A 13,601-nucleotide genomic window follows, 5' to 3' on the forward strand; every position below is an offset into this window, starting at 1 on the left:
CATAATGCGATGTTAACAAACCGGTTCTAGAACGGGGTGTTACAATTTTCAAGGAAGAAATAAAATTAATCTTTTGCTAAGTCCAACCTTATATTACCTAGAGAGATTGTCTGTTATATGCAGCATTGAGGTTAATGCAGAGCATGATATCAAAATAAATAATTATCCTGTTCAGCAACAGTTCCAATAGTCCCTCTTTTATTTGGGATCACTCTGCTTCAATCTTTGGTAACTATACATATAATAAGTAAAAGAGTTGGGCAAACTTTCCAAAATTTCAAGGAAATATGCTGTCAGGAATTGAAGTTCAATTGTCCAATTCTACACGTGAAACTTACATGAGTACATTATTTTCTACTATGCAAATATGCAAAGGTAAAACTGCATAAAAAGATTGCCCTCACCCTACCCTCACTAGTCAGGGTTTAATGAGAAGTGGGGGTGGTGTGCACGTGAAACTTACATGAGTACATTATTACCAACTTGAAAAAGCAAAAGACGCTCGTATGCTACACACTGGTAGAAGTGAACTCACATTAAACATCCAGTAGTTATATATAACGTCAGGAATCTAGTCACAAAATGGCGTGCTCCCAATTCTGTCCAAGAAGGTGTCATGTGTTTTGAGTTGCTCTTAAGTGCACAGCATCTTCCAAGAATGCCATATGCTGCATCCATCCCGGCCTGAAAATTAAAACTATATTGTTCACTAACTCGGTTCCTGTTGACGAAATGTTACAAGAAAACCAATTACCTAAATATATATTGCTGCCAAAGCTATATCTTGCAGAAAATTATTCGTTTATATTGCTAATTTACAAAGGATACGAAAGAGGCTTGACTATCTTAAATACATGAATAAATATAATTCAATGACAAAAATCATTTTCTTTTCCTTATGAAGTTTGCTCATACTACCTTTAATTCATCTCCATGATATCCATAACCTGAAAATGACAGAAGTATGTTTAGATCTCAGGTAAATTAGAAGTAAATCTAAAAGTAGAGGTTATGCTCGGAATTAAATAAGATAATAGCAACTTTGAATAATGATTATATCTATATAAGTAATATATGTTCAGTGTCATTGATAATTTTAATAATGATGTTTAACTCTGAATTGTATATATTATACCACTTTAGGTTTCAGGGATGTGCTTCTTCTGTATAGTTTCAGCACTTTACTAAGCTACATAAGATGATTTTACATATGAAGGCATTTAAAACCAGTTCAACGAATTGTGTCACTTAAGAATATCCAAATCACAATTAGCATTTTCAGTCCAACATAAAAATTAGTGGCCAAAAGCAGGTCAAAGGAAACTAGCAGTGAACTAATTATGAAAGTTTATCTTGTCAACACAAAAGCCTGAACTTACCTAGGTAGGACCCAGAAAACCAGATTTTTCTTTTCCCTTGAATATGGCCCAGCTCATACGAAGCTTTTGATGCAGCAACTGTTGGTACTGGATGACCAGTTGACCACTTGAGCAAGGTATTTTTGGGTGTTTGAACTGGATTGATAGTTAAAAGAAAGGGTAGGCTAGTTTCTCCAATATTCTGCAAGTCAGAATAAGAATAAATATTAACCAGTAACTTTATCCACTGCCCAGTTTAGTGAAAGGGCTCAAAACCAATAAATTTCCCTTTTGTTCAATATTTGAACAGTTATGTATTCAAATGATAAAGTGGGCACTCGAGCCTCGAGCAGTGATAAAACTACTCCTTTGTGATGATTGAAAAGGCATGGATTCAAACATGGAAACAGCCTCTTTAAGGCTATTGTACAAAGATTGTCCTCGTCCCTCATTTTATGTATTTAAATGATACTGTGATTTATTTTTTATTTTCTAGAGATGTTACTAACCTGAATAATATTAAGCCAGTATGTCACACACACTTTGTTGTTGGTAGTTTCAAGAAAATTCCATGAACTCCATGCTGCTGGATTTTGGGGCATTAAAGTTTTGTCTCGATGAAGAAAGATATTACTGCATATACAGATGAACGAATAATTTTGCATTTGGACTTAATTGAATATAGAATATAAAAAATCACTATTAGCCCTTTAAAATTCAGTTATTAACATATATAAATACATAGTTTTATAACCCCAATCCAAAAGCCTTTGGAATTTTAGAACTTATTTTTCTGCTCTAGGTCCTAAGAAAATTTTTAAAATGCTAACTTCCCTTAGCGTAAGTGATTATTATCCAATGTAAACTCTATGAGCAAAACAATAGAAATGAAGATACTGTAATGCATGCATTAGGTTATATCAATAGCCTATAAACATCACAAGCTGTGATCTCTTATTCTATGATTGGAGGATTGCCAATTAACAATTGGAATAAGAAGATAGATTTTACCTGTACTCATACTGAAAAGCACCAAGAGTTCTACACTCATCTGATGTAGCTTCATCTCCCAATATTCTCAATGCATCAGGGGCATGTAATGCCATTATGCATGCATCATACATTTCTTGGGAACCATCTTTGCCTAACACAACACATCCTGCAAAAAGTTTTCTAAACTTATTACTAGAATAGCATTTTTTTAGTCAATTTACAAATTATTACAAGTTTTCATTGCATTTCTATTTCCTTTCAGTATCCATATCAATGGTCTCCACTCTCCACCGTGAGTATAAGAAGTTGTATAAATCACTCTCCTCCCCATTAAACCATTAAACCCTGGTTAGCGAGAGTACGGATAAGGGCTGATTGACACTTTATCCCTCCTTTAAAACCAATTTAACATTTTATCCATTTTCTTAAATTATATACCAATATATCCCTATTTGACCAAAGTTTGACCAAACCACTAAAAAAATAAATTTTAGCCACATTTAAAACCATAACTAGCTTGCTGAAAAAATGTGACTGATATAAGTGGAGATATATATTGATCATATATTTGGAAAAAATACTTCGTGATATACCATAACAAATTTTTTTTTTTTGGTATGGATACCATAACAATTTTTTCTCACAGTATAACATGTAAAAGCACACTATAATTTTATAAAATTTTCTCACAACATTTTTTTACTATGGGAATCTAATATTTACAACTTACATGTATATATATTACTTCCATCAATTAATTAGTATTTGTTTTGCTCTAAGAATTTGTATATACATAACTTATTACGATTATCTGTAATTTAAGATTTTAACTATCTCCTCTATTGTAAAAAGAGAATTAGATTTGTTTAAAATTTATTACTACTTATTTTCCTTAAGTATAGGTTTTAATAAGTTATTTTCACTATCTTAAGTGAAGTTTTATTCTCACTGATTTATTCTTAAATGGCATCAATATATTGTATAAATATTTAATATTAATCCAAATAAAATATACTTTTATTAATTTCATATTTTTTAAACTTTTTAGCAACTGAATTTCATTTTTTTTGGTACAAGATTTCTTAGCCAAGTAAAAATAATGTCTCATATAATTAAAAATAAAAAAATTCTAATAAAAAAATAATTATAAGAGATTATAATTTTATATTTTTAATTTTAAGAGACATTATAATGTCTCTTATAATTAAAAATATAAAATTATATACTTATTTGGCTAAAGAATTTTGTACCAAAAAATAAAAACAAAATACAGTGCTAAAAAATTTAAAAAATATAAAATTAACAAAAGTATATTATTGAGAAATAAACGTACTTTTATATTTTATAGAATTCTAGTATAAGAAAATAATTGTTATAATATATCAACAAGTATTTTTTTAAATATATGTTCAATATATATCTCTACTTATATTAACCATGGTATATCAGTAAATTAATTACGGTTTGAATGTAGTTAAAAATCAATTTTTCAGTCGTTTGGTGAAACTTTGGTCAAACGGGAAAAGTTGGTATATACTTTAAGAAGAGTGAACTCCTGAATTCGATAAACTCCTGAATTCGAATCCCTGACATTTTAATCATATAAGAACAGTTTTATCAAATTTGACCTCTGAAAATATAATAAGTTGTATATAGAGAAAAATTCTTGCAGGAGGAAAGTAATTGAAGAGTGAAAAGGTTAGATTAATCACCCACGTACCTTTATCAGATGTAGAAACCGAGTGTACCTCACAATTAGCTTTTATTTGACAACTTTTACTCACAAGCTCTTCTTTGACCTGATTTTTTCAACAAAGAGTGAATGACAACTTTTACGTACAAGCTCTTAACATAGAGTTACATTCATTATTCTCACTCTCTATGATGCACTTACTCTTTCCTATCAGAATATGAAAGATATAAGTAAAATTGACACTGAAAACTACTCCTTGGGTGTCATATCTTTAAAAATTTAAGGCTAACTATCATAATAAATACAAAGAAAAGAGGGTCAGCCTGAAGCAGTAGTAAAACTATTACTTTGTAACTAAAAGGCCGAATCTGAAAAATAATTTTTTTATAAATATATAATAGTAAGATTGATTATAAGGATTGTCATCGTCCTATCATTTATTGGAGTGGATTCTCTTATGTGGAAAAGTGGTCATGTTATTTGATGACAACCACTCATTTAAAAATTATACATTTTCTCTCTCTTATCTCATCATTAATGACTGATTGTGATCAAATAACATGACCACATGATCATTTTTTCACATGAGAAAATTCACTCCCATCGTTATAGATGAGGATTTAATGGGAAGCGGGGGTGGCGGTGGTATCATAATAAATATAAAGCACCTTCTTTACGTAATTTTGTGAGTTCCATGTGACAGTCATCGACTTTGGACGGTCAAAGACCTACAAAGACAACCAAGTGAAACAAGAACTAAAATTTAATTATTTCCATGTTAGAACAAGAAGTAGACTAAAATTAATATATAAATCTGGATAAGGGACAATGGTTCATGCGGTTGGTTCCAGTACCTGAAGTAGACTGTGTTCGCGGCAGAATGAGAGAACTGAGAAAGCAGAAAAGCTCATAACTCGTTCAGAAGGGCAGGGCCAAATAGAAGCACAAATTGGAATCTACAGTTTTTTATGTTTATAATATCAATTAACACTAAGCATAGAGGTTTTGTTTATAGAATATACATAAAACTATAGTCTAAGAATTAATTGGTCTCACCAGATAAGCCTTCTGAAATAATTCTGAGTACCCCCTTGACTTGATGAATTGCCCCAAAGTCTCATTGTGGTCAATATCCGGGTTAGTCTCAAGTATATCAAGATAGCTGCATTGCAAAATGGACAAAAAGTGAGAACCAACAAATCTATCAGTACATCGATCACAAATGAGTCAAGATAGCTTTACACTGCCAGTTACTATTGTTTTTAAATGTTGAACTTTACACAGTAGAGTTACATGTAATCATTGAGAAACAACAAAATGTAGTTCAGTGTGTCTATTACTCGAACAACAGTCAATCAAACAGTTAAAGAAACATTGAACCTTAGCTCTGTATGATCAAAACTAAGCGTGTATTTGATTGTGTTTTGATTTTTAAAACTGTTTTATAAAATAATTAATGAAATAAGTGTTTTCTATTTATTTATTTTTTGAAAATTAAAATTCAAAACACTAAATAAAAACAACTCAGATACATTTTTTAAATTTGATTGTATAAAAAAAAAAAACAGTTACAATTCTTAGAACTTTATTTTACAAAACAGACTATATCAAATGAATTTATTTTATTTTATTTTTTCTAAAATTCAAAAAATTGTTTTTCGAAACAAATTTTAAACAGGCCCTATCTTGATACCTTTTAGATAGAGAGCTTAGTCGTTTCACTCCACCCCCAATCAAAAAAAATATTGCAGGGCCTTCCTGAGTTAGACAGGAATCTAAGGACCACATACTCTTTTGAATCCATAAAAAAAATGGCTATACTTCCTGTGCCCTTGCTCTAAGGATCATTTGGTGGAGAATTTTTTTTATCATGAAAATACAATTACTAGGAATATGGAGGAAAAATGAGTTTGGTAGGAAAGTGAGTTTGGTGGGAAAGTTAAAAAAAAATTGGTTGGTAGGGCAAAATACTACCAGGAAAATTGGGTTAAATTTTTTGAATCTATGTTTGGTTGAAAGTAAAATATTGATGGGAAAATAGAATGAAATTCTCAAACTAACCCTTGACTAAATACAAAGAATACTCTCTCTCCAGCTTTTTTTAGCACCATTTTTGAGAAGGGATATTTGTGTCAATTGCTTTTTTTTTTCTTACTTTTTGGTTTGATGAGGTAATGAGAAAATCATTGTCTGGGTAGTATTCTGAAATGACAAATTTTTTCAATTTTACATACAAACTTAGATTGCTATGCAAATTCGAATGATGGACAAATTTTTTAAAATGTCCTAACAAATATGGTCAACTAAAAAATCCATCTCAAACTTTCCAAGTCATTCCAAAAGAAACCTCCAACCTAACGCATCTGAATGCTTTAGGAGTTACTGCTTTGTTAGTGATTTAATTATGACTGAGGAGTGTTGGGAGATTTCCTATGAGTTCTGAGTGAAAGCTGTAACTAAATAGCTAGAGAAAGTATAATAAACTATCCTATCCTACGAGTATGGCACTTACTGCTATGTACTTATATAATTTTAAACATTAAATAAATAAAATAAATTCATACAGAGTGCTTAGGTAATAACTTGCTTCAAGATTGTCTTAAAAAAAAAAAAAAAACTTGCCTCAGAACATCTTCCTTGAACTTGATAACTTCTCTAATCATTTGCCAGAAGAAAGGATTGAACACATTTCTCTTCTGTGCAAACAAGCTGAACAAACTGCTTCGGCTTCCCCATTCGCAGCCGCGGCCATTGTCTAGGCTGACCGAAAATGACACGTCTGACAATTCCATATCAACTCCAAGACTCTCAAAGAATTTCATCATATTGGGATAAGTGACCTGTTCAGGATATTAATTGTTACATTGTCAACAACATCACCATTATCATTACTGTAATCACTTGATATTAGACTCAAAAATTAATCTCTACAATATCCTAATCATCACCAGATTCAACCTTATGAAAGACTAAAGTAACACAAAAGGACGACTTGAATAACTGTTTTGTATTTTTGAAGAACTAATTTAGCAATGAGACACTAATAAATTGCGAGGGTAGGAGTGAGGATCGATTGTATGTGATTTTATTTTTGCATTTTTGTAAAGAAACTGTTTTCCATACGCGAATCAGTAAAGAAACATTTCAACACAAAAGCTTAAGTTTGCAAGTGATGACTTCAACGATTTTATATTAAATCTCTCTAATATACCTTCTACCGCAAGCCTTTTGAGCTTGAAATAAGAATATTTCACAATTTCATTTTTTGGTTCTACCTTGTGTTAAAGAAACTGAAGATTGAACTCGTGATCTGTAGTCATTTTTGTTATTATATCATGATAAGTAATCAATTCAACTCAAAATTTGTGAATGATGGACCTTCAATGATTTTATATTATATCTCTCTAACATCTCTAGACACAAATATGTGAATAACTAATGAATAAGAACACAAGAGAAAGCAGTAAAGTGATTACCTGGTTGAACAACATGAATCCCAGGTTCAAATCAAACCCTTCAACATGCACAGTGTTAGCATGAAGTCCTAAGTAGTCCTTGTTCTCATACAGTACCACATTCACTCCAGCATTGGCCAAAACATAAGCTGAAACCAGCCCACTAATCCCAGAACCAACCACTGCCACTCTCATCTTTGCCACCGTTAATTAATGGAACCAAAAAAAAAAAAAAGGTTGCAGAATATATTTGCATCAATGCACAAAGGTGAAAAAGCCCTTTAAAAGGATGTGGAGGGACGTGCTAAGAGTAAATAATTAATAAGCAGAGGCCCCAGTGGGTGACGTGATGCCCCATTTGCGCATGCTATGTATCAGTTTGCATGGACAAAGAGATGAGTCGTCCCTTTTCTTGGATGTTTTCATTTGTTTTTAAATATTGGGTCATTGTCCATTACTGAATAATTGATACACCGCATAACTTTGAATTAGTCTCATGTGTAGCTTTTATCGTGAGGGTATTGAAACCTGACTCACCCCAAAAGTTTTTTCGGATGTTAGAATATTTAAATCTGATGAAACTCTCATGATAAATAATTAACTGAGGTCAATAAACTCACTTGTTACTTTTAGACTAGCTTAGTTCATTGACGGTGATTCATTGTTATAAACTCCCTTGGTTTGCTCAATAGTGATATTGGAGTCAAGTTGAGTTCAGGATAACTATGTATTATGTGTTTTAAATATTTGAAAATAAGCAAACCCATGTCTTGGATCCAAGACCTGCCCACTCATGGTTGATAGAGAGCTTCTTTGATGTGATGTATAAAGCATGATAGTACAAATTTATACTATACGTTACGACATTTTTAGTTGTTTGGTGTGACCATCGTATGGTATAAGTTTTTGCAGTAGGATCCCTTTATATATCAAAATGATGAATAACTTAATCAGGCCTAGGAGAGTAGGATTAGGCATGATAAAGAGGTGATGTATTAAGGCACACTGATGAACAGATTTCTATAGAAGTTAATATCTTCTTATACATTTACAAAAAAAAAAAATATCTTCTTATACGTTTGGAAGAATTATATAAATTCATTATTAAAAGCTATTTTTTTCAAAAATATTTATTTTTATCCTATCTAGTATTATACAGTGCATTACCAAATATTGGATTATATTATCCTATACAAAATATTATTGGGAAAAATATTTCTGCAGTTAATGCAGATAAGTTATCTGCATTTATTCCCAAAACGACATCGTTTTGGTATTAAAATATTAAAAAATTATAAATATAAAGACTATTATAACCCTGAAATAAATTAAAATTACAAAAATACCATGATTTTCGTCCTAAAATGACTTCATATTGAGCTTACTGTAGATAACTTATTTGCAGTAACTGCAGAAAAAGTGAACCCTATATTATTTTATACAATATCACACCAAATGCTAGATAGTATTAAAATTTAATTAGATCTTATACAATCAGATCTTATACTTTTAGCCTTTATTGTATATATTATGTACCAAACATGCCCTGATACTAGAAGAAAATTTTCCCCACACTTGAGGAGAGATTTTAGAAATTCGAATATGAGTGGTAAAAAGATACCACATCAAGAGGGAATCAATTAAGCATGATACAAAAAATAAAATAATTTATAAATTTAGTGATTTAAAATATTGGGTTAAGATAGAGTTGACCTTAAGTTATCATAGTACTCCCGTAACTCGCCTGACGTGGCCACGAAATAAAAAGCATTGATTTCGTTTCAATATACGGATATACCCAAATTATTTGATTCTATAATTTTTTTATTAGTTTTATAAGAGTTATGTTGTAGGAAAAATGATTGTATAATATTATAAAGATTCGTTTTATGTATCTTATTTTTTTTTTCTTCAAAAAATATGAGCCTCACAAAATGTTGTTGTGTAAAAAAATTTGTTATGTCATGTTAAATTATAAATACAAATTTTTATTTATTATTCATGGATAATTTTTTTTCCCAATACATTTATTTTTGGGTAGGTGGGTTGACTTACGCAGTCCACTTACACTACAGGACAAGACCTTATCCCGTTGATTCTAGGATGAGTTTGTTCGGTGAAGCCAAAAGGAAACACCTTGGACCGAACACCAAAAAGACCAGCATCAATCCGTATCGTATCAATATCACTCCCGCGGGAATCATGCCGCAAACACTCAATTGGGCAGACCAACATTTGTCACTGTTTTGTCTTTTATATTCACTCATTATGATTCTCAAAGAAGGAAATATTATCTCCTACGTAAATAAAAGCATGTAGTGATTATTTTAAAAAATAAAAAATAAATATAAGTCTTACATATTTTTATGTATATAAAAAAAGATAATTTTATCTTCTCATACATTATCAAAGATATTAAACCCATTATAATAGTATTTTGATTCATAAAAGATTTCATTTCTATTCTATATTTTTACCCTTACTTTTAGTAATAAAAAAAAAAATACAATGAATTTTTTTAATTTCGCAGGACTTCCCTTACAGGATCATCATTGCAGTAGAGTTTAATCACCAAGTTCGGGATGAATTGGTGTGGGTCCTATTTGCATCAATGCACAAAGGTGAAAAAGCCCTTTAAAAGGATGTGGAGGGACGTGCTAAGAGTAAATAATTAATAAGCAGAGGCCCCAGTGGGTGACGTGATGCCCCATTTGCGCATGCTATGTATCAGTTTGCATGGACAAAGAGATGAGTCGTCCCTTTTCTTGGATGTTTTCATTTGTTTTTAAATATTGGGTCATTGTCCATTACTGAATAATTGATACACCGCATAACTTTGAATTAGTCTCATGTGTAGCTTTTATCGTGAGGGTATTGAAACCTGACTCACCCCAAAAGTTTTTTCGGATGTTAGAATATTTAAATCTGATGAAACTCATGATAAATAATTAACTGAGGTCAATAAACCCACTTGCTACTTTTAGACTTGACGGTGATTCATTGTTATAAACTCCCTTGGTTTGCTCAATAGTGATATTGGAGTCAAGTTGAGTTCAGGATAACTATGTATTATGTGTTTTAAATATTTGAAAATAAGCAAACCCATGTATTGGATCCAAGACCTGCCCACTGATGGTTGATAGAGAGCTTGTTTGATGTGATGTATAAAGCATGATAGTATAAATTTATACTATACGTTACGACATTTTTAGTTGTTTGGTGTGACCATCGTATGGTATAAGCTTTTGCAGTAGGATCCCTTTATATATCAAAATGATGAATAACTTAATCAGGTCTAGGAGAGTAGGATTAGGCATGATAAAGAGGTGATGTATTAACCAATGTAATTCTTAAGAATTAGTATATTATTTTAATATTAGTATATTAAAATAAAAAATAATTTTTCAATATATAATTTTTAAAAAATTTGGAGATTTTTATTTTTATAAAAGTTAATATATTTTTTGGGCACACTGATGAACAGATTTCTATAAAAGTTAATATCTTCTTATACATTTGGAAGAATTATATAAATTCATTATTAAAAGCTATTTTTTTCAAAAATATTTATTTTTATCCTATCTAGTATTATACAGTGCATTACCAAATATTGGATTATATTATCCTATACAATATATTATTGGGAAAAATATTTCTGCAGTTAATGCAGATAAGTTATCTGCATTTATTCCCAAAACGACATCGTTTTGGTATTAAAATATTAAAAAATTATAAATATAAAGACTATTATAACCCTGAAATAAATTAAAATTACAAAAATACCATGATTTTCGTCCTAAAACGACTTCGTATTGGGCTTACTGTAGATAACTTATTTGCAGTAACTGCAGAAAAAGCGAACCCTATATTATTTTATACAATATCACACCAAATGCTAGATAGTATTAAAATTTAATTAGATCTTATACAATCAGATCTTATACTTTTAGCCTTTATTGTATATATTATGTACCAAACACGCCCTAATACTAAAAGAAAATTTTCCCCACACTTGAGGAGAGATTTTAGAAATTCAAATATGAGTGGTAAAAAGATACCACATCAAGAGGGAATCAATTAAGCATGATACAAAAAATGAAATAATTTATAAATTTAGTGATTTAAAATATTGGGTTAAGATAGAGTTGACCTTAAGTTATCATAGTACTCCCGTAACTCGCCTGACGTGGCCACGAAATAAAAAGCATTGATTTCGTTTCAATATACGCATATACCCAAATTATTTGATTCTATAATTTTTTTATGAGTTTTATAAGAGTTAATATTATAGAGATTCGTTTTACGTGTCTTTTTTTTTTTTTTCTTCAAAAAATATAGGTCCCACAAAATATTATTGTGTAAAAAAATTTGTTGTGTCATGTTAAATTATAAATGCAAACTTTTATTTATTATTCATGTATACATTTTTTTTCCCAATACATTTATTTTTGGGTAGGTGGGTTGATTTACGCAGTCCACTTCCACTACAGGACAAGACCTTATCCCGTTGATTCTAGGATGAGTTTGTTAGGTGAAGCCAAAAGGAAACACCTTGGACCGAACACCAAAAAGACCAGCATCAATCAGGATCGTATCAATATCACTCCCGCGGGAATCATGCCGCAAACACTCAATTGGGCAGACCAACATTTGTCACTGTTTTGTCTTTTATATTCACTTATTATGATTCTCAAAGAAGGAAATATTATCTCCTACATAAATAAAAGCATGTAGAGATTATTTAAAAAAATAAAAAATAAATATAAGTCTTACATATTTTTATGTATATAAAAAAAGATAATTTTATCTTCTCATACATTATCAAAGATATTAAACCCATTATAATAGTATTTTGATTCATAAAAGATTTCATTTCTATTCTATATTTTTACCCTTACTTTTAGTAATAAAAAAAATACAATGAATTTTTTTAATCATGTTAGTGCCAAGTTATTTTTTCGCAAGACTTCCCTTACAGGATCATCATTGCAGTAGAGTTTAATCACCAAGTTCGGGATGAATTGGTGTGGGTCCTATTTAGCTATGCATTGTGATAAACAAATTTAAAATTAGAAAAAATGTTGTAGAAAGAAAAATATCTCTTATGAAGGAGCACATTTTTAGTGCAATAAGAGTATGTATTCCCTTACCAAAACGGGAAAAAAAGGAATATGAGAGGAAATAATCATAAAGGTAAAGATAGTGTAAATGAGTTAACTTTTTTCATATTTAATAAAAAATATATTGAGTATTTAGTATATATGTAATACTCAAAATATTTTCCTTATGAAAGTAACACTCAGCAACCACCTCAAATGAGTTAAGTGAAGTCAATGAGTTTATTCACTACGGTTGGATTAGCTTAGCCTATTGATAATGGTCCTCTGCCAAGGATGTAAGATGCCTTTGGTAGGCCATGAACATAAAAGAGGGAAAAATTAAATTTTTATGCGGAAGAAGCAACCTTTGCCCACCCTCAATCATGTTTAACCCATGAATCATGCTGTTAGAATATATTAAATATGATTAGATATGATTAGTCTGTAATTATGCTGATTGTATTAGTCTGTTATTATGATGATTGTAATTAGGTCTGGGCCTTTCACTTAAAGCCTATTAGAGTCTCTATATATTGTAACTCTCTGAATTAGATCAATACACACAAAATATTATTTCAAATGTTCCTATCTTCTCTCTCACTCTCTCGTTATTTAACATGGTATCAGAGCCTAAGGAACTTTGAATTTTTTTCCCAGTGAACCCACTGTTCATCGTGGTTTAATTTTTTTTTTTTCCGGAGCTATCTCCTTGTCAGTTTCCGGACGCTTCTCTGTCCACATACAGCTTCTGACTCGTCCAGAACCACCGTCCGGTCACCGTTTCCGGCGATCCACATACCGCCGTGCTCGTCTCAGCCGCGCGGTTCCAACGCCATCGGTCCCGTCCGATTTTCAGGTCACACGCGCCCTCACGCGCGCGTGACAGTTCAACCACTCTCCTTCACTCCGGCCGTGGCTGGTTGCGATCTTCTCGTCTCCTTGCGTAGGTTCTAGATCTGGTCTTGTTTTGGTGTTTGGACCTCTTTTTGCATTGACGTACAGA

The 13,601-nt window shown here is 31.1% G+C and overlaps 1 protein-coding gene across 1 annotated transcript; it reads right to left on the bottom strand.

Annotated features, from left to right (window-relative positions):
* Positions 1-301: 301 nt before the first annotated feature.
* LOC133307024 (uncharacterized) lies at positions 302-7,709 on the bottom strand. The gene is made up of 11 exons (XM_061507442.1): positions 7,521-7,709; positions 6,667-6,884; positions 5,101-5,206; positions 4,899-5,000; positions 4,713-4,772; positions 4,072-4,150; positions 2,370-2,517; positions 1,868-1,991; positions 1,380-1,560; positions 919-947; positions 302-684 (listed from the first exon to the last, which is right to left on the bottom strand). Exons 1-11 carry the CDS (start codon positions 7,692-7,694, stop codon positions 532-534), a joined length of 1,374 nt encoding a protein of 457 aa, XP_061363426.1. The 5' UTR covers positions 7,695-7,709; the 3' UTR covers positions 302-531.
* Positions 7,710-13,601: the final 5,892 nt, after the last annotated feature.

This window comes from Gastrolobium bilobum, unplaced genomic scaffold (genome assembly GCF_033153095.1).
Source record: "Gastrolobium bilobum isolate Gb01-03AN ecotype WA unplaced genomic scaffold, APGP_CSIRO_Gbil_v1 utg326, whole genome shotgun sequence".
Lineage (NCBI taxonomy): Eukaryota > Viridiplantae > Streptophyta > Magnoliopsida > Fabales > Fabaceae > Gastrolobium > Gastrolobium bilobum.

Coding starts and splice junctions, on each gene's coding strand:
- LOC133307024 (XM_061507442.1), bottom strand. CDS start 7,694: ATGAGAGTGGCAGTGGTTGGTTCTGGGATTAGTGGGCTGGTTTCAGCT. Junction 6,885..7,520: donor GATTCATGTTGTTCAACCAG/GTAATCACTTTA, acceptor TATCCTGAACAG/GTCACTTATCCCAATATGAT. Junction 4,773..4,898: donor GCGAACACAGTCTACTTCAG/GTACTGGAACCA, acceptor TTGTCTTTGTAG/GTCTTTGACCGTCCAAAGTC.